Raw genomic sequence first — 19,798 nt, 5'->3', positions numbered from 1 at the left:
ACTAGTTAATAAAGGAACATCAAAAAAGCGCAGCATAATTTTTACCCTGGAATCACATTTATAAAGCCAGGTGCAACCAGGCACAAGGAACTGGATTAACAAGTAACGTTTAAAGCCAGACATTCCCAGTGTCTACCCAGTCCTCAACAAAATGGCTGGCAAACAAAAAATGTACAAGACACGTGAATTTACAACTAACTCATATTGTTATTACCTCTTTATCAGAAAACAAAATGTGGATCTGTAAAAATCAACAGTCTAGTTCTTATGAAAGCTGAGATTTATTAGTTTAACAGTTATTAAATATTCCTCACCATTCGGGGTCTTAGAATAACAAAATTAACTATTCCATCATCATTTTCCTTAAGAAGTCTACAATTAAAAAATACATACACATCTTAGAGTCTTCTGCTGTCTCCAGAAGTACTCCTGTGCTTATGATGTTACAAGGTTTTCATAAGACTGATTTAGATTACAGCAAAAATATGAGACAACAGAACAAAAATTACATTTCTAGGCCTTTGACAATTATAAAACATGAATTTTTCCACATGAAAGGTTAAAAATAAAACAAACACACAAGAAAACTGAGAAGTGAAAGGCCAGGAACAGGTGATTAGCCTAGTGGTTGAGACACCAGCATCAGAGTGCCTGGAACTGAGCCCCGCCCCAGGCTCCTGACTCTGCTTTCTTGTCTTGTCACCATGTGGGAGATGCTGATGGAGTTCCTAGATCTCAGCTTCAACATGGCCTAGCCACAGACACTGTGGGCCTCTGGGGAGTGAACCAGTGGATAGGAGCTCTCTTTCCCTCTGTGAAAATAAGAAACAAAACAAACCAGAAAAAGAGAGATGGAGGAAAGGAGGGAGAGAAAGAAGGAGGGAAGGAAGGAAAGAAAAAGTAAAGGACTAACTAGATTTATTGATTGCTTTCTCAACCAGGAGGCCTCTGTGTTTTCAAGTGAATGCAACTTTATTTTTAGATTCACCTATTTATTTTAAAATCACAGTTACACAGAGGTAGAAAAAGAGATAAAGGTCTTCCATCCACTGGTTCAGTCCCCAAGGGGCTGCAACAGCCAAGGCTGAGCCAGGCCAATGCTAGGAGCTTCACCGGGCTCCTTGGCAGGGCCCAAGCACGTGGGCCATTTTTTGCTGCTTTTTCTAGGCCATTAGTAGGGAGCAGGGATGAGAAGTGGAGCATGGCTGTTGTGGTCATTTGGGGAGTGAACCAGAGATGGAAGACCTCTCTCTCTCTCTCATTCTTTCTGTAACTCTGCTGTATAAATAAATGGATGGAAGGAAGGCAGGCAGGAAGGAAGAACTGGAGCAGCCAAGACATGAACTGGCACCCATATGGGCTGCTGGTGTCACAGGTGGTAGCTTTATTCGCTACACCACAAATGAATGCAATTTTAATTAACTCACCTGTTCTATCCAGTGTATCTGGCATGGCCGACTCAGGATCCTCCAGCTCTCTAGCATCCAGCGAAAGTGTCTCCAGACCCTCACTGAGTGAGTCTGCCGACTCGGTGTCATTGGTGGCACCGTTGACGTGGTAACCATTAACACCGCCTTTTTCTGAGGAAGGTGCAGACTGCTCCTCGTGAGTGGAAGCAGATTTGCTGGGATCTGGCATGCTGTTGCTTGCTTCTGCTGTAGGCTTTGGTTTGCTTTTCTTCTTTTTGTTCTAAGGTTATTAAAGATTTGAAAGGAAAAAAAAAAGAAAAAGAAACCCCGCCCACAACCCAGAATGATAATTCTAGCTACCCAAAGGCAACTAATGTTACAATATCTCGTATGTTCTTCCAGGAATTGAAATTATTTTTGTGTATGATGAAAAATTGTGGCATATGCTTAAAATAAAATTTTATTATGTAAAATCCTACATTCTGGATACAAACACATAAAATATTTTTTCATGGTAAAATTTACCTTAAGCAAAATCAAAAGGTAACTTATAAAGTGTGAAAAAAATTGTGTAACTTATATTCAAGGAGCTAAATATATATGCAGCTCTAACTAAAAATCAAACAAAAAAACAACAAAAAAAGTGGTATAAGCTGTAAAACATGAAATAAAGCACAACCTCAGTCTCATAAGAGACAAACAAATCAAAACTGCACTGCACTATTATTTTTCACCTCGTATAGATTAGCAAAAGTAAAAAAAAAAAGTATGGTACCACTTTAGGGATGAGGGTATACAGAAAGGGACATTTTCATATATTACTGGTAGGAATACAAAGTGTTACTGTCTTATGTCAATCAAGTTACTAAAATTACAAATGCACATATCCCTTCACCAGCAACTCTAATTCTAGGAATTTATTCCAGGTGTGGCTAACACAGGTACAAAATTTTATACATGTATATTTACACACACACGCACACACACACACACACATTATCCACTGCAGTACTTTATTAACAGTAAAGGAATGGGAACAACCCAACTGATGATCAGTGATCAATAGAGGACTGGTTACAGTAATCTAAACAGGAAGACTATACATCCACAAAACACTGAGGTTTGGAATAAGCTGCAATTTATGAGGGTACTTCAAAATGTTCATGGAAAATAGAATTAAAAGATGTTGGATTTTGGTGCAAAAAATTTTTTTTGAAAACCACACACAAGTGCACAGCAGGCAAGAAGGAGAATAAATATTTGTGTTTGCTTAAATATGAATAAAATATCCTGGGAGATGCACAAGAAAATTGATAAATACTGTTTGCTTCTAGGGTAGGGAACCAAATGGTTGGAGAGAATAGGACAGGATAAAGGTATTACACTGCATTAACTTTCGTACCTTTCAATTTTGAACCATACGAATATGTCACCTACACAAAAAGCAAAATTAAAGGCAAGCAAACAAGAAACAACCTTTACTTTTTGTTCTGTCAATCCACACCTCTGTCGGCAGTATTCACTTTTAGTCCTAACATTGAACTGAACCCATTTCCCCCTTTTCTGTGGCCCTATCCAGCAGGACTACTGAACCCTAGATACAATTTTCTTCTCCAAATAGCTCTCATCTTTCTTTTGCTTAAATCCTTTCTCCCATGCAGACTAAATTTTCATGTCATTGTCCCCTGAGTACAGTAACTACCTCAGTACTTGCTCACATCCTGTGGACTAATACAAAAACTAAGTGGACTGCACTTGAGCATTTGGGATTGCCACAGTAAAGCCAGTTTTATTTCCCCAAATTCTAAGATATCTGTGTGTCTCTAACACATATACTTTTCCAGCTTCATGCAAATCCTATATCACTAATAACTTATAATCCTGGGCCAGTAAGTTAAGAAACAGGTGTGTTCAGAACACTCAAGAGTTATTTATGTTGGGTGAAGAAGTGGAAAGAAGCTAGATAAATTCACAGCTAGCGATTTGGGGAGCTGTAGGACAATCTGCAGTGGTATTCTGTTTCCCTCTTGGAAAAAAATTCTCAGGGGTCACTGAGGCCAAGCCTGGTTTGGTCAAGATCCCAGAGAACTTCTAATGAAGTCATCTAGAGCCACCAGAAAAGCATTTCCAAACTCTAGTACTAACCTAAAGCAGGAAAGGAACACCCCAAAGCATCTTTAGAGATTGAAATCCATCTGTCGAGCAAATCCTAACAGGGCCACATGGAGAAACAGCTGTGGGAAGAATTCTGAGACCAGCTAGTATCCACTGGAAAAGGCATTTTGGTTTAAAGTGAGAAAGGAGAAAGGAATGAGAACTAATACATACGTTAGGTATTATATTAGTATTATTTTTCTATTCTAGAGATGAGCAAACAAGCATACACCATACGGCACCTGATGAGCCTCAGCTGTGCTCCCACGTCAAAGAGGACAGCTTACTAACCAGGTGAACTGAAGATGTGTCTGCAAACCTTTTCTTTCAAATATTTTGGTAGTTCTAAGTTCTTAAACATCCTGCTTTTAAGTATGATTCACTTTTACCTTTTTCTTGCCCGTCACTGTCCACTCCTTCAGTACTTCACTGGCACTACCTAGAAGGGAAACAATCCACACAGTTAAGCAGGGGTTAATGTCCCTGAATTTTGTGATTGTTGGGAGAATTTGAAAAACACCCAATAGGAAAATTAAGGATCAACTCTCTGAAGTAATGGGGTGACATAACTACGTTATACATGCATACCCTTTTGAATTCCTGCCTATTTAGCTGCACCTTCCCCATGTACTTTCCCCAGGAAGTTCTTCCAAGAAGAAACCTAAGTAGCCAGGCCGCTTGGAAGATTCTTTCATTTGTACCTCCGAGGCTGAATGCAAGTACAGGTGTCAGCCCGAACATGCCAACACCTCCTCTCCAGGTGGCTATGTTGTTTTGGAGAAAACTGTACACTAACTAGACTCAAACTAATGCAAAGAACAGAGATGAAGAAAATACTTTATACAGTATTCAGACCTGAACTTGCAAGTTCAGGAAAATGGAAACACGGAGACCTAACCTGACATCACTGTACACTGATGTGATAATTTCATGTAGAAGTTTATGAAACATTCCTCAACTTTAGAAATTTGAAGGTTTGTCTAAACTGTCATTCTTCGCTATGTTAGATAAGGAAAGTCACACCTACACCACACACCTGAGCACTTGACAACACCAAACCAAATGATACTGGAGCCTGGAAGAGAATGCTGAGTCCTTAAATTTGCCATCTGCTGCTGGGCCTCTAAGTCACTGTTTTGTTACTGAGTCTCTTAAATTCTTACTCAACCCAACTCCAACATGGTTTCTTCTTAAATATCATTATAGAACATTTTGGGTAAAATGACAGAGCTTTCTCAACTTGTCTCTTTCTTCAGATGTCATATAGTTTATGAATGACTTGCTTCTAGGGCTGAAAGAAGTATCTTGTATTTCTTTTTTCTTTTTCTTTTTTTGACAGGCAGAGTTAGACAGTGAGAGAGAGAGAGACAGAGAGAAAGGTCTTCCTTTCGTTGGTTCACCCCCCAAATGGCCACTACAGCCGGCCAGCACGCTGAGCCGATCCAAAGCCAGGAGCCAGATGCTTCCTCCTGGTCTCCCATGTGGGTGCAGGGCTCAAGCACTTGGGCCATCCTCCACTGCCCTCCCGTGCCACAGCAAAGAGCTGGACTGGAAGAGGAGCAACTGGGACAGAACCCGGAGCCCCAACCGGGACTAGAACCCCGGGTACTGAAGCCACGGCGCCGGCCCCGAAGTATCTTGTATTTCAAAAACTGTCATGAGTAAGGTACTTGGCGGGCCGGCGCCGCGGCTCACTAGGCTAATCCTCCGCCTAGCGGCGCTGGCACACCAGGTTCTAGTCCCGGTCGGGGCGCCGGATTCTGTCCCGGTTGCCCCTCTTCCAGGCCAGCCCTCTGCTGTGGCCAGGGAGTGCAGTGGAGGATGGCCCAGGTGCTTGGGCCCTGCACCCCATGGGAGACCAGGAAAAGCACCTGGCTCCTGGCTCCTGCCATCGGATCAGCGCGGTGCGCCGGCCGCAGCGCGCCGGCCGCAGCGGCCATTGGAGGGTGAACCAACGGCAAAGGAAGACCTTTCTCTCTGTCTCTCTCTCTCTCACTATCCACTCTGCCTGTCAAAAAAAAAAAAAAAAAAAAAAAAAAAAAGTAAGGTACTTGGCACAGTGGCTGAGATACCAGTTAGATATTCGTGTCCTGCATCGGCATGCCTGGGGTAAGTCCCTGCTACACTCTAGTGCCCAGCGTCCCCCTACTGTGTACCCTGGAGGGCAGCAGGTCCCTGCCACACATGGGGGAGACCTGGATCAAGTTTCCAGCTCCCTTGCATCTGAAGAGTGGACCCCTGAAGGGGAGCTCTCTCTAAATATATATCTCTTTCTATGCCTCAAAAAAATTATTTAATTCACTAAAAAATACATTACAGGGGGGGCCGACACTATGGCGCAGTGGGTTAACGCCCTGGCCTGAAGCGCCGGCATCCCATATGGGCACCGGTTCAAGACCCGGCTGCTCCACTTCTGATCCAGCTGTGTTGTGGCCTGGGAAAGCAGTAGAAGATGGCCCAAGTCCTTGGGTCCCTGCACCCACAAAGGAGACCCAGAAGAAGCTCCTGGCTCCTGGCTTCGGATCGGTGCAGCTCCAGCCATTGCGGCCAGCTGGGCAGTGAACCAGAGGATGAAGACCTCTCTCTCTCTCTCTCTCTCTCTCTCTCTCTCTCTGTGTAACTCTGACTTGCAAATAAATAAATAAATCTTTAAAAAAATACATCACAGTATGTGATTTTATCCTGTGTTCTACTGTACTGTCTGTCAAACACTGAATTGCTGAATGTTCTTAAAATCTGAAGCAATTTCTATTTGAATAAATACAAATTTATTAAAAAAAATTGAAGCAGGATTACCTTCCATGAATGCTTGCACTGTTTTGTCCACACAGTTATCAAAGTGCTGCAAAACCAGTATGATTTCATTGTTGCTCTTATTTGGAACAATTGCACGCACTGCATTTATCTGGAAAAGATGACAGGGTCATTCTATTCTAACATCAGTAGGTCATGAGAAGGCTGAGGCCTATTACAAGAGTAACAGAAAGTGACATTTTATCTTTAATAGTATGTATCACTCCTTCATGTCAGTGAGAGTACATACAATCATTTCACCAGGGATGATCAACAGATGAGTGGTAAGAGCACAGGAGAATTATTCTCAAAACTTAGGAAAACAGAACATTTCTAGAAATGAAGGTACATACTAGATTCTGTATCCAGAAAGGGTGATTTAATTTAGGTTATCAGTATTAATTCAGCATGAACATTTCTTCATTTTTAGCATACTATAAGGCAAGGTAAAAAGCTGAATGAACCATCACCAGCAACTTAAGACTTTGCTGGGGCCGGTGCTGTGGCATAGTGAGCAAAGCTGCCATCTGCGGTGCCAGCATCTCATATGGGCACCGGTTTGAGACCTGGCTGCCCCACTTCCGATCCAACTCTCTGCTATGGCCTGGGAAAGCAGTGGAAGATGGCCAAGTCCTTGGGCCCCTCCACCCGCATGGGAAGACCCGGAGGAAGCTCCTGGCTTTTGGTTTTGGATGGGCACAGCTCTGACCATTGTGGCCAATTGGGGAGAGAACCAATGGATGGAAGACCTCTCTCTCTGCCTCTCCTTCTCTCTTTGTGTAACTCTGACTTTCAAATAAATAAATAAATCTCAAAAAAAAAAAAAAAAAAGACTTTGCTATAGCCTTTTTCATAAATATTTCACTTTATATAATTTAACTGTATAAAGGTAATTTCTAGAGATAATTTGTAATTTGAATTATTATAAACTATTTCAGGCATATAAAATAATGAATATCCACTATATGACAAAACAATGCAAAAGAAGCCCCAATAATATCTAATAGATTCCATTTTCCTTCTCTCCAGAAGTTTCTACATTAAATTTAGCATTTTCATATGTATGTTTCCATAGATAATATTTATTATTGTGTTGCATTATATATTATATCATAATGTTTATCATCAATTTCCTTTTTTCACATAGCATTATTTTCTAGACTTTTTTTCCATGTTCATAAACATACCTTTTATTTAACCACTGCAGAGTATTTCCATTACATGATATGAGAGGACTTCCAAAGGTTCACAGAAAATAGAATTAAAAGTAAGTTTACTGGGGCCCTTCACCCATGCGGGAGACACAGTGGCACCTGTGGTTCAATGTGGCTCAGCCCTGGATGTTATGGCCATCTGGGGCTTGAACCAGCAGATGGAAGATTCTCTCTCTCTGTCTCTCCCTCTCTGTAACTCTGCCTTTAAAATACATACATGCATGCATAAATAAATAAATAAATAAATACATAAATGATTAAAAAGGGGGGTGCCAGCATTGCGGCATGGCAGGTTACCGATACGGGCCTCAGTTTAGGTCCCAGCTGCTCCACTTCTGATCTAGCTCCGTGCTAATGGCCTGGGAAGCAGTGGAAGATGGCCCACGTGCTTCGACTCCTGTACCCACATAGGAGACCTGGAAGGATCTCATGGCTCCTGGCTTCAGCCTGGCCCAGCCCCTGCCATTGAGGCCATTTGGGGAGCAAACCATCCAGATGGAAGATTTCTGTCTCCTGCTCTCTCCATAACCCTGACTTTCAAATAAATAAATCTTATTAACAAAAAAGAAAATTTATTTTGGTGCAAAAAATTTTGTAATCCATGCATGTTTTTTAATAATATTCATTTTCGGGGCTGGCGCTTGGTGCAGTGGGTAAAGCTGCTGCCTTGAGTGCCAGAATCCCATATGGGTGTTGGTTGGAATCTCAGCTGCTCCACTTCTGATCCAGCTCTCTGCTATGGCCTGGGAAAGCAGTAGAAGATGACCCAAGTCCTTGAGCCCCTTCACCTGCATGGGAGACCCAGAAGAAGCTCTTGGCTTCTGGCTTAGGATCAGCCCAGCTCCAGCCGTTGTGGCCATCTGGAAAGTGAACCAGCAGATGGAAGACCTCTTTCTCTCTCTCTGCCTTTCCTCTCTTTGTGTAACTCTTTCAAATAAATAAATAAATAAATCTTAAAAAAATACTCATTTTCCATTTACTTTTTGAAGATCCCTGAATACTCAATGAATCATTCTCCTTTGTTGGACACTGGTACCATTTCCAACTGTTGGCTACTATAAACAATGGTATAATGGATATTCCTTTGGTTATCTGCTGCTGAGTCCTCACTGCCTAAAACAGTAGTGAGAACACTTTCAGCAATTAAAAAAAATCAGGCCTCTGTGAGCAGTGAGAGAATGTGTCTGTTATATAAAACCACTAATAGACTTCTTGAAGAACAGGACAGCCACATTGCTGTCTAAATTATATTAATTTTGTCAAACTTAGTCTAAAGTTATTTTACATTTTTTTAGATCAAAAACATATTTCATAAGAGCTATATATTATTTTCACTTTTGTATATCAATTTTATATCAGAAACCTTGATAAACTCTTATTAATTCTATTAATTTGTTGCTTTCTTGGATTTTCTCAATAATTATATTGTCTACAAATAAGAGATTTTTCTTTTTTTTTTTTTTTTTTATTTTATTTTATTTTTTTTTTGACAGGCAGAGTGGACAGTGAGAGAGAGAGACAGAGAGAAAGGTCTTCCTTTGCCGTTGGTTCACCCTCCAATGGCCGCCGCGGCCGGCGCGCTGCGGCCGGCGCACCGCGCTGATCCGATGGCAGGAGCCAGGAGCCAGGTGCTTTTCCTGGTCTCCCATGGGGTGCAGGGCCCAAGCACCTGGGCCATCCTCCACTGCACTCCCTGGCCACAGCAGAGGGCTGGCCTGGAAGAGGGGCAACCGGGACAGAATCCGGCGCCCCGACCGGGACTAGAACCCGGTGTGCCGGCGCCGCAAGGCGGAGGATTAGCCTAGTGAGCCGCGGCGCCGGCCAAGAGATTTTTCTAACCTTCCAATTCTTATAATTTTTATTTCTTAACTGCATTTTATGAAAAATTAAAGCAGTTCTGATTCTTTTCTGTAGGGAATGGTAGAGAGAAAACAACATCTGAGAGCAAGGCATGCCTATTGTGCCCAGGAAGTCATTGTTTCCAAAGTTTTTTGGTAGAGACAGAAAGAGAGGTTTTCTATTCGCTGGTTCACTCCCCAGATGGCTGCAATGGTCAGAGCTGTGCCAATCCGAATCTTCTGGGTCTCACATATGGGTGCAGGGGCCAGAGCACTTGGGCCATTTTCCACTGCTTTTCCCAGGTGCATTAGCAGGGAGCTGTTTAGAAGTGGAGAAGCTGGGACTCGAACCGGCAACCATTTGGGATGCTGGTGCTGCAGGCCAGGGTTTTACCCCACTGTGCCACAGCACCGGCCCCTAGAGTGACATCTTCAATTCAAATACAAGGATACTGCAAAACATCTTGGAAAATGGAATTTAGAAGTTTATTTTGGTGCAAAGAAACACTGGAATCCATGCATATGAGGGGTGTTCAAAAAGTACATTGAAAAATATTTATTACAAGATGGGTATTTGGCATGGCAGCTACAATGTCTCTTGGGACATCCACATTCTGTATCACAGTGGCTGGGTTCAAGTCCCAGCTCTGCTCTTTTTTTTTTTTATTTTTTTTTATTTTTAAATTTTTTTTGACAGGCAGAGTGGACAGTGAGAGAGAGAGAGAGAAAGGTCTTCCTTTACCGTTGGTTCACCCCCCAAAGGCCACTGCGGCTGGCGTGCTGCAGCCGGCGCACTGCGCTGATCCGAAGCCAGGAACCAGGTACTTATCCTGGTCTCCCATGTGGGTGCAGGGCCCAAGCACCTGGGCCATCCTCCACTGCACTCCTGGGCCACAGCAGAGAGCTGGACTGGAAGAGGGGCAACCGGGACTAGAACCCGGTGTGCCGGCGACACAGGCGGAGGATTTAGCCTATTGAGCCACGGTGCCAGCCCCAGCTCTGCTCTTGATTCTGGCTTCCTGGGCACCCTGGGAGGCAGCAGGTGACAGCAAGTACTTGGGTTCCTGCCACCCACATGGGAGACCCACAATGAGTTCTCAGCTCCTGGCTTCAGCCTGGTCTAGTCCTGGTTGTTGTGGGTATTTGGGGAGTAAATGAGCAAATCGGAGATCTCAGTCTCTTTCAGACAAATTAGTTACATAGATAAAATTTGCAAAACTATATTATCAAAGCATTACACATGGAAGTCACATTTTTTGCACCAAAATAAACATCCCTTTCCACAAATTATTTGAAGTTTCCTCATATACTATTAAAAGACCATTTCTCATCTAATTTTAAACATGCATCTATTCTCTTGGCCATATTTTGATCTTTTTTTAAGATTTATTTATTTATTTGAATGTCAGAGTTACACAGATAGAGAAGGAGAGGCAGAGTCTTCCATCCACTGATTCACTCCCCAAATGGCTGCCATGGCTGGAGTTGCTCTGATCCAAAGCCAGGAGCCAGGAGCTTCCTCCAGGTCTTTCACATGGATGCAGGGACCCAAGGGCCTGGGCCATCTTCCACTGCTTTCCCAAGCCATTGCAGAGAGCTGGATCAAAAGTGGAGCAGCCGAGTCTCAAACTGGCACTCATATGGGATGCTAGCACTGCAGGAGGGATGCCACAATGCCAGCCCCACATTTTGATCTTATAAATATTACTGGTTTTCTTAACAATTCTTATAAAATGACATTACTACTGACAATACTATAATAATATAACATTACTACTAATGATAAAACTACTGATTAACAATTCATTTTTTCCTTTAAACATACCTTTCTAAACATATTCTACTATAATAAGAATACTGTATTAAAAGTCAGTGGGGCCGGCGCCGCAGCTCACTAGGCTAATCCTCCGCCTTGCAGCGCCAGCACACCAGGTTCTAGTCCCGGTCGGGGCGCCGGATTCTGTCCTGGTTGCCCCTCTTCCAGGCCAGCTCTCTGCTGTGGCCAGGGAGTGCAGTGGAGGATGACCCAGGTGCTTTGGCCCTGCACCCCATGGGAGACCAGGATAAGTACCTGGTTCCTGCCATCAGATCAGCGCGGTGCGCCGGCCGCGAGGCCATTGGAGGGTGAACCAACGGCAAAGGCAAAGGAAGACCTTTTTCTCTGTCTCTCTCTCTCACTGTCCACTCTGCCTGTCAAAAGAGAGAGAGAGAGAGAGAGAGAAGAAGAAAAAAAAAAAAAGCCAGTGGGAAGATGGACATTTGGCATACTGGTTAAGATTCTACTTGGGATGCCTACATCCCAAGTGAATGGATTCAAGTCCTGGCCCTGCTCCTGATTCTAGCTCCCTGCAGTGTACACCCTGATAAGCAAGCAATAGTTCAGGAGGTTGGGACCCTGCCACTCATGCAGGAGATCTAGATGGAGTTCTCAGCTTCCAGTTTTGGCCCCACCCAGGCCCATCCTTAACCCAGGAAAAGCCTTGGGCTTCATGGCCCTATATGGTAAAATCCACTTGTTACCTAGCTCAGGTTTATCTCTAGTTTTAGTCCCTTCCATCATTTTGGTTCCTACGAACTTCCCTGACTTCTTGTGTTCAGCTGTGCACTTAAAATATTTGTTGTTTTTCATTCAGAATTTCTAGGTAAGAATGTTTTCAGCTTGTCTAGTCAGTCACATTGCTCAAAAAGAAAGTCTTGGGGCCAGCATTGTGGCGCAGCAGATTACGCCCTGGCCTGAAGCGCCGGCATCCCATATGGGCGCCAGTTCGAGATCCAGCTGCTCCACTTCCGATCCAGCTCTCTGCTATGGCCTGGGAAAGCAGTGGAAGATGGCCCAAGTCCTTGGGCCTCTGCACCTGGAAGAAGCTCCTGGCTCCTGGCTTTGGATCGGTGCAGCTCCGGCAATTGCGGTCAATTGGGGAGTGAACCATGGGATGGAAGATCTCTCTCTCTGCCTCTCCTCTCTCTGTGTAACTCTGACTTCTGACTTGCAAATAAAATAAATAAATCTTTAAAAAAAAAAAAAAAACAGTCTTTTAGACTTGAAAAGACAGGCTTAGAAAAGTGACCCTCAGAAGTAATAACTAGGGACTGGCATTATGGCATAACAGGTAAAGCCTCCGCCTGCGCCCCAAGTATCCCAAATGGGCGCCAGTTTGATTCCTGGCTGTTCAACTTAGTCCAGCTCCCTGTTAGTGCACCTGGGAAAGTAATGAAGGATGGCCCAAGTGCTTGGGCCCTGCACCCATGTGGGAGACCCAGAAGAAGCTGTTGGCTCCTGGCTTCCGCCTGGCCCAGCCCCAGCGTTGAGGCCATATGGAGAGTGAACCAGTGGATGGAAGACCTCCCTCTGTCTCTTCCTTTCTCTCTTTGTAACTCTGCCCTTCAAATAAGTAAAATAAATCTTAAAAAAAAAAAAAAAAGAAGAAGAAGAAGAACAAGAACAAGAAGTGGTGCAGCAGAGACAGTATTACAACTAAAGTCCTTTTTTTAGTAGTCCTGGGTTCCCACCCTTCTATGCTTTGTTTAACAATTAATTGTACAATGATAAGGTTTAAAACCATAAAAGTGGAAAGGTATATAGTATACAATTCAAAGAGGGTGAATTCACACATTTTTGAGATGAGAAAAAAAGTTACCATTACTCCCTTAAAAATGAACTTAAAGCAAAACTTACAGATTTAAGGATAAAGCTAAGAGTCTTATGATGTGTCTTAAATGTGAAAATGAAGAGTCTTAAATGTGAAAATGTTTATATTATTGAACTACTGTGTAACTTCACAATTAACAATATACTTTTTAACAATGAGACAGAAAACTTTTACATTTTTCTCCAGATAGCTTGTTATAGATTATATTACTAGAAACCCTTATTTTCTTCCAAAGGAATAACTAAAAGACCTATTTCTCTTTTGCTCTGAAGTCTCCTGGACTTAGGAATGTTCTTCATGGGGCAGGTGTTTGGTGCACAGCTAAGACTCCACTTGGGGTATATATGTGTATGTGCACATGTGCATGCTTAGTGATCAAGTCTACCACTTGGGACGCCCATATCCCACACTGGATTGTCTGGTTCAAATTTTACGTACTCCACTTCTGATCCAGCTTCCTGTTAATGCATGTCCTGGGCAGTAGAGTACTTGGGTCCCTGCTTTTCATATGAGATACTCAAGATTGAGTTCCTGGCTTCTGGCTTTGGCCTGACCCAGCCCCAAGTGTTGTATGTGGGGAGTGAAGCAACTGATGGAAAAATCTTTGTCTACCTCTGTGTCCCTTTTTCAAATAAAGTGAAAATAAATCAATAAATTTTTTTTAAAAAAAGATGCCACTTGGGATGCCCACATCCCATATTAGAGTGCCTGGTTGGCACAGGGCTCCATTCTCGATTCTAGCTCCCTGTGAATGTACACCCTAGAAGGTAGAGGTAATGGTTCAAGTAGTTGGGTCCCTATCACCTCCCTACCACCTACATGGGAGGCCTGGGTTGAATTCCTGGTTCCCAGGAATTTGCATAGCAAACTAGAGGGTGGCAAGTCTCTCTTTGTCCATAAATAAGATAATTTTTTTTAAAGGAATGTTCTGTAAGTACATGGGAAGGTCTTACTCAGACGACAGAATGTTAAAGAATGTTGCCAAATGACATATACACTCAGCCATATACATAATACTTGATATAACATTAATTATTATTAAATGTCTTATTCAAGAAAATTTAGGATAAATATATTTGGAGATACGCAAAGAAAATCATGTTTGCACTTAATAAGACCTGATTGCTCGGAATCTTCATAGTGGTGACTTGGCAGGTAGTGATGCCCGTCTGCTGTTTAAATTCCACTTTTACAATGAGTTTGCATAACCACTGATTGTATTAGCACCTGGATTTTCCCATTTAGTAGCCACTAGTCTTACCTTCTCTTTCATGTTCTCAAAAGCTCCTCCCTGAGCCAGGACAGTGTTGGACTGTAAATCAAAAATGAATCCTGATGAATCTGAAAGAATAAGAAGGGAAAAATATATTCAGTGTGATCCAAAACTAATATGCAAGCCATCCTTGGGAGGGAGGGGCCAAGTCTGGCTTGTGTGTGTGTGTTTAAGGATTTATTTATTTATTTGAAAGTCAGTTACAGAGACAGGGAGAGGGAGAGGGAGAGGGAGTGGGAGAGGGAGAGGGAGAGGGAGAGGGAGAGGGAGAGGGAGAGGGAGAGGGAGAGGGAGAGGGAGAGACAGAAGAGATCCTCCATCCACTGCTTCACTCCCCAGATAGCCACAGCAGCTGGGCTGGGCTGGGCAAGGCCAGAGCCAGGAGCCAGAAACTTTTTCCTGGTCTCCCACATGGGTACAGGGCCCAACGACTTGGGCCATCTTCTGCTGCTTTCCTAGGTGCATTAGCAGGGAGCTGGATCAGAAATGGAGAGCCAGGACTTGAAAAGATACTCATATGGGATGCTGGCATTGTGGGCAGTGGCCCTAACTGGCTATACTCTTAAGTCTAGCTATTTTTCTCCCATAAAACAATTAACAACAACTTAGTTGCTATTTTGAAAATTCTAGTAAGTGACTTACAACTATATTTTAAGTTAAAATTACAAAATAAAATTTGATTTTAATAGAAACTATTATAGGTTGTGGAAAACACTAAAGGCATCAACTGTATTACACTACCCTGTAATCCTTGCTTCTTTCTTAATTATGTCACCTTAATTTAAAAGGCAAGTATTAAATAGCTTCTCATGGTAAAATTTAACACTAAAGAATCTGAAAATAAGGGCTGGCACTGTAGTACAGCAGGTTAAGCCTCTGCCTGAGATGTTCCACTTCCAAACCAGCTTCCTGCTAATGTGCCTGAGAAAACAGAGGAAAATAGCCCAAGTATTTGGGCCTCTGCACCAGTATGGGAGACCCAAAAAATGATCTGAGCTCCTGACTTTAGCCTGGCCCAGCCCTGGCTGTTGCAGCCATCTGAGGAGTGAACCAGCAGATGAAAGATCGATCTTTCTCTCCTTCTCTCTCTCCTCCTTCTCCTCCTCTCTGTAACTCTGCTTTTCAAATAAATGAAAAAGGAATCTTTATTATAAGTGGGGATGGAGGCATAAAAGTAATTTCCAACTTCTAGAATGTATTATACTTTAAATCCTGATATTTTATGAATTCCATAGATATAACATTCATGTTTGTATCCCCAAAGTAGTGCTTGATGAAGCACTATAAAAACAAAATCAACACATGAACAAATCACTATGATGAATTACAAAGAAAGTTCCAGGTTTCGCTGTACTGGAGAAGGACTAACTACAGATTTAATCTTTTTTTGACAGGCAGAGTGGACAGTGAGAGAGAGAGACAGAGAGAAAGGTCTTCCTTTGCCGTTGGTTCACCCTCCAATGGCCGCCGCGCTGCAGCCGGCGCACCACGCCTATCTGAAGGCAGGAGCCAAGTGCTTCTCCTGGTCTCCCATGCGGGTGCAGGGCCCAAGAACTTGGGCCATCCTCCACTGCACTCCCTGGCCACAGCAGAGAGCTGGCCTGGAAGAGGGGCAACCAGGACAGAATCCGGCGCCTTGACCGGGACTAGAACCCGGTGTGCCAGCGCCGCAAGGCGGAGGATTAGCATACTGAGGATTAGCATACTGAGCCGCAGCGCCGGCCCAGATTTAATCTTTACCAGTGACTGTGTGATCAATAAATTACTGCTGCTTTAACCCTCAGCAACTTTGCTTTACTCCCAGGAGACAGAGTGCTGTTCACACTCTGACGTGTGTGCCTCTCTCCCGGGGAGTCCTATAACTGTTCCTGATCCCTGCACTGTATTTGGGAGCAGCTTGGGAATCAGAATTTCAACAAAGGCAAGTAAGGGAAATTTTGAGAAAATAACTATAAAGAACACCACAGTAACATTCTAGTACACTTTCCAAATTCCTTGGCTATTATTATAGATGTGTTTTAATTAAAGCTCCTTTTACAGCTTAGTCTTTATCCTGTGTTTCAAAATGCCTCCTAGTTGCTATGGGAAAACCGATAATTTATAAATTTGATGACAACACTTTGGTACTAAAAGTGGAAAAGAGGACATGAATAGAGCTTATGTCATTTCAAGGGAAACTATACTTGCCAATCACCAATGAAGCTTGAATTAATTTAGATTTTTAAAAAAGATTTATTTATTTATTTGAAAGTCAGAGTTACACAGAGAGAGAAGGAGAGGCAGAGAGAGAGGGAGAGAAAGAGAGAAAGAAAGAGAAAGAGAAAGAGAGAGAAAGAGAGAAAGAGAGAGAGAGAGAGAGATCTGCCATCCATTGGTTCATTTCCCAATTGGCCGCAACGGCCAGAGCTTCTTTCAGGTCTCCCACGCGGGTGCAGGGGCCCAAGGACTTGGGCCACCCTCTACTGTTTTCCCAGGCCACAGCAGAGAGCTGGATTGGAAGTGGAGCAGCCAGGACTTGAACCGGTGTCCGTATAAGATGCCAGCATTGCAGGCAGTGGCTTTACCCACTACGCCACAGCGCTGGCCCAGAATTAAATTAAATTTAACCTCTGTTAATACTGGCAGTTTCTAGACTGTTGCTTAAATGAAAAATCAGGCTCCACTTAGGAAAACTCAGTATTTAAACTTGAGTCTTCCAGATTATTGCATAATATGGCTAACACCCATTTATTTATTTATTTATTTTTGACAGGCAGGATGGACAGTGAAAGAGAGAGAGACAGAGAGAAAAAGGTCTTCCTTTGCTGTTGGTTCACCCTCCAATGGCCGCTGCAGCAAGCATACTATGGCTGGCGCACCGCGCTGATCCGAAGCCAGGAGCCAGGTGCTTCTCCTGGTCTCCCATGCAGGTGCAGGGCCCAAGAACTTGGGCCATCCGCCACTGCACTCCTGGGCCACAGCAGAGAGCTGGCCTGGAAGAGGGGCAACCGGGACAGAACCAGTGCCCCAACCGGGATTAGAACCCGGTGTGCCGGTGCCGCAGGAGGAGGATTAGCAGGTGGAGGATTAGCCTATTGAGCCGCGGCGCCGGCCCCAATTATCTTTGTTAATTAAAAACAGACACAGCATATGAAGATGGTGATTCTCTATATCCAAGGTCCTATCTAGAACCATCTCAGAATCCTATAGATCAGCCAAATGTGAATATTCCCATTTATCCTCACCCAAAGGGATATTAAGGAACAGTGAAATGATACAAAAAAAACCAATAATTATTTATTACAGAATCATACTACCAACTTCTTTTGGGGGAGTCTACATAAAAATGAACTACTAGTATTACTAGCCTCTTATACGTCATCTAACAGGTTTTTTTCCCCTTTTAACAACACACCAGCTGATACAATGTACAAGGAAAACAAAGGGTAGTTCTGCAAACACTCGGTTATTGCCCAAAACAAATTAGCCTAACTGCTGTTAGGGTTTATCTGGCACACTAATTAGGATATTGATTTAAAATACATAAAGCAGCTATTTCAGTTGGGATCCCAGCAGGAAATCTGAGTAGCGTTTAATAAAGAGACTACTTCCAAAGGTGCTGGCAGGGACTCGGGAAACCACGAGAACAGCACTCACAGCAGCAGAACTGAGTTTCAGAGTGTGATCCGGACAAAGCATCTCTGCCTTATCCAAGGTGGAGGGCACCCTCCAGACAGCTGCAGCCTCTGGTCAAAGGCCACAGTCAGCTCAACAGTTACCCCTCAGGGAATGATCTGGGAGAATAAATAGCCTTCCTTCACCCTCCTCCGGGTCTCTGGAGCTCCTGCTCATGCTGCTGGGCAGCCAAACCCAACCAATCTGAAAGGCAAGGGAGCCGCTGAGTTGTCTACTCAAGTCAGCACGCCAGGGCACAAATGCCAAATCTGCATGCACCGTAAATCATAAGCTCATCAAAAAGAGAAAGCAATAATCTGCCATCTTAACTTGTCTTCTCACTAGCAGTGCCTTTTGAAAACTTAAAGCAACGACTCAAGTAGATTCAAGACATTACTTCAAAGAACTGGCACTTAAGTGCCCCTCAGTTTTATGGAGAAAGTAATTTTTAATTCCCATCAACAATATTTACTGATCTAATAACTCATAGTTTTTTCACGAAAAGAAAGCCTAACTTCACCTAACTCCAATGGTAAGAAATAAAGTTGTGATATCGGCAGGCAGATAGGATTAAATCGATTAGATTTGTGAGCTGAAGACCACACCTTGGCTCTGATCCTTTCGAGATCTCACGCCCCTACCTGACTTCACCTGTACACCCACCTGCCAATTAGACTACATAACCACTCCCCTTTGGAAGTAAATAAAGGCCTGGAACACAGTGGGCCTTCTCCTTTCTGGCCGCTGCTGTCTGCTTTCCTGCCTGCAATACGTTATTTGTGACCGCTCCTAACTGCACACTTGCTCCACGTGGCTCCCAACCTACTCTTTGCCTGGTATGGACCCAACTTAGTTTCTAGACTTCTTTCTCCCTTAAATAAAGCCCTAAATTTCACTAAATAGATACTAAAAACTCTACCATGTTGCCTGTTTCATTTATAAGCAGCCCATATTCAGAATTCTTATCTAATATACAGCAAGAACCCTCAAAATTTTGAGCAAAGGTCCCCGATTTCAGTTACATTTCATCTCTATATTCTATTTGCTGGTTAACTTCCAAAATGGCTCCAACAGCTAGGGCTGGGCCAGGCCAAAGCCAGGAGGTAGGAAATCCATCCAGGTCTCCCACGAAGGTAGCAGAGTCCACATACTTGGGTCTTCATTCACTGCCTTCCCATTCACATTAGCAGGAAGCTGGATCAGAGGTAGAGCAGACAGGATTCAAATCAGCACCCCAATATGAGATGTTGGCATCCAAATGGCAGCTTACTCTGCTGAGCAGCCCCGGAGATCAAATTTTTTGAAAGATTTATTTTTTTGAAGATTGCAAAGAGAGATTTTTCCATCCACTAGTTCAGTCTCCAAAGGCCACAACAGCCAGGGTTGGGCCAGGCTGAAGCTAGGAGCCAGGCGGCTTCTTCCAGGTCTCCCATGTAGGTGCAGTAGCCTAAGCACTTGGACCATCTTCCATTGCTTTCCCAGGCGCATCAGCAGAGAGCTGGATTGGAAGTAGAACCACCAGGACCTGAACTGGCACCCATATGGGATTCTGGCATCATAGGCAGTGGCTTAATCTGCTTTACCACCATGCCATTTCCCAGAAATAAATTTTTAAAGAAAAAAAAATTGTTGTTAATATTACCTTTGGACAAGATTCATAAAGGATATGAGGAATCCTGTTTAGAAACCATCTCAGAAATTTCTTCAAATTACTTCAAATAGCACATATTTAGGAATATTTTGGAAAAACATGCTACTTACAGTACAACTGAAATATCTGTAAATACTGAGGGTATTTAAGTCAGAAACCTCC

The 19,798-nt window shown here is 43.3% G+C and overlaps 1 protein-coding gene across 10 annotated transcripts in view; it reads right to left on the bottom strand.

Annotated features, from left to right (window-relative positions):
* The window catches only part of SPATS2 (spermatogenesis associated serine rich 2), a 138,673-nt gene that overhangs the window by 31,433 nt on the left and 87,442 nt on the right, over positions 1-19,798 (bottom strand). For all 10 annotated transcript variants that reach the window (XM_051845440.2, XM_017341834.3, XM_070052194.1 and 7 more), the window contains 4 exons: positions 14,320-14,399; positions 6,360-6,468; positions 3,953-4,002; positions 1,428-1,689 (listed from right to left, as the gene is read on the bottom strand). In XM_051845440.2, the coding sequence (XP_051701400.1) occupies positions 1,428-1,689; positions 3,953-4,002; positions 6,360-6,468; positions 14,320-14,399 (501 nt within the window). The remainder of the gene's footprint in view (positions 1-1,427; positions 1,690-3,952; positions 4,003-6,359; positions 6,469-14,319; positions 14,400-19,798) is intronic.

Source organism: Oryctolagus cuniculus, chromosome 11 (assembly GCF_964237555.1).
Source record: "Oryctolagus cuniculus chromosome 11, mOryCun1.1, whole genome shotgun sequence".
NCBI lineage: Eukaryota > Metazoa > Chordata > Mammalia > Lagomorpha > Leporidae > Oryctolagus > Oryctolagus cuniculus.
Note: the sequence above shows the minus strand (reverse complement) of the source record. Positions and strands in the feature narration are given on the sequence as shown.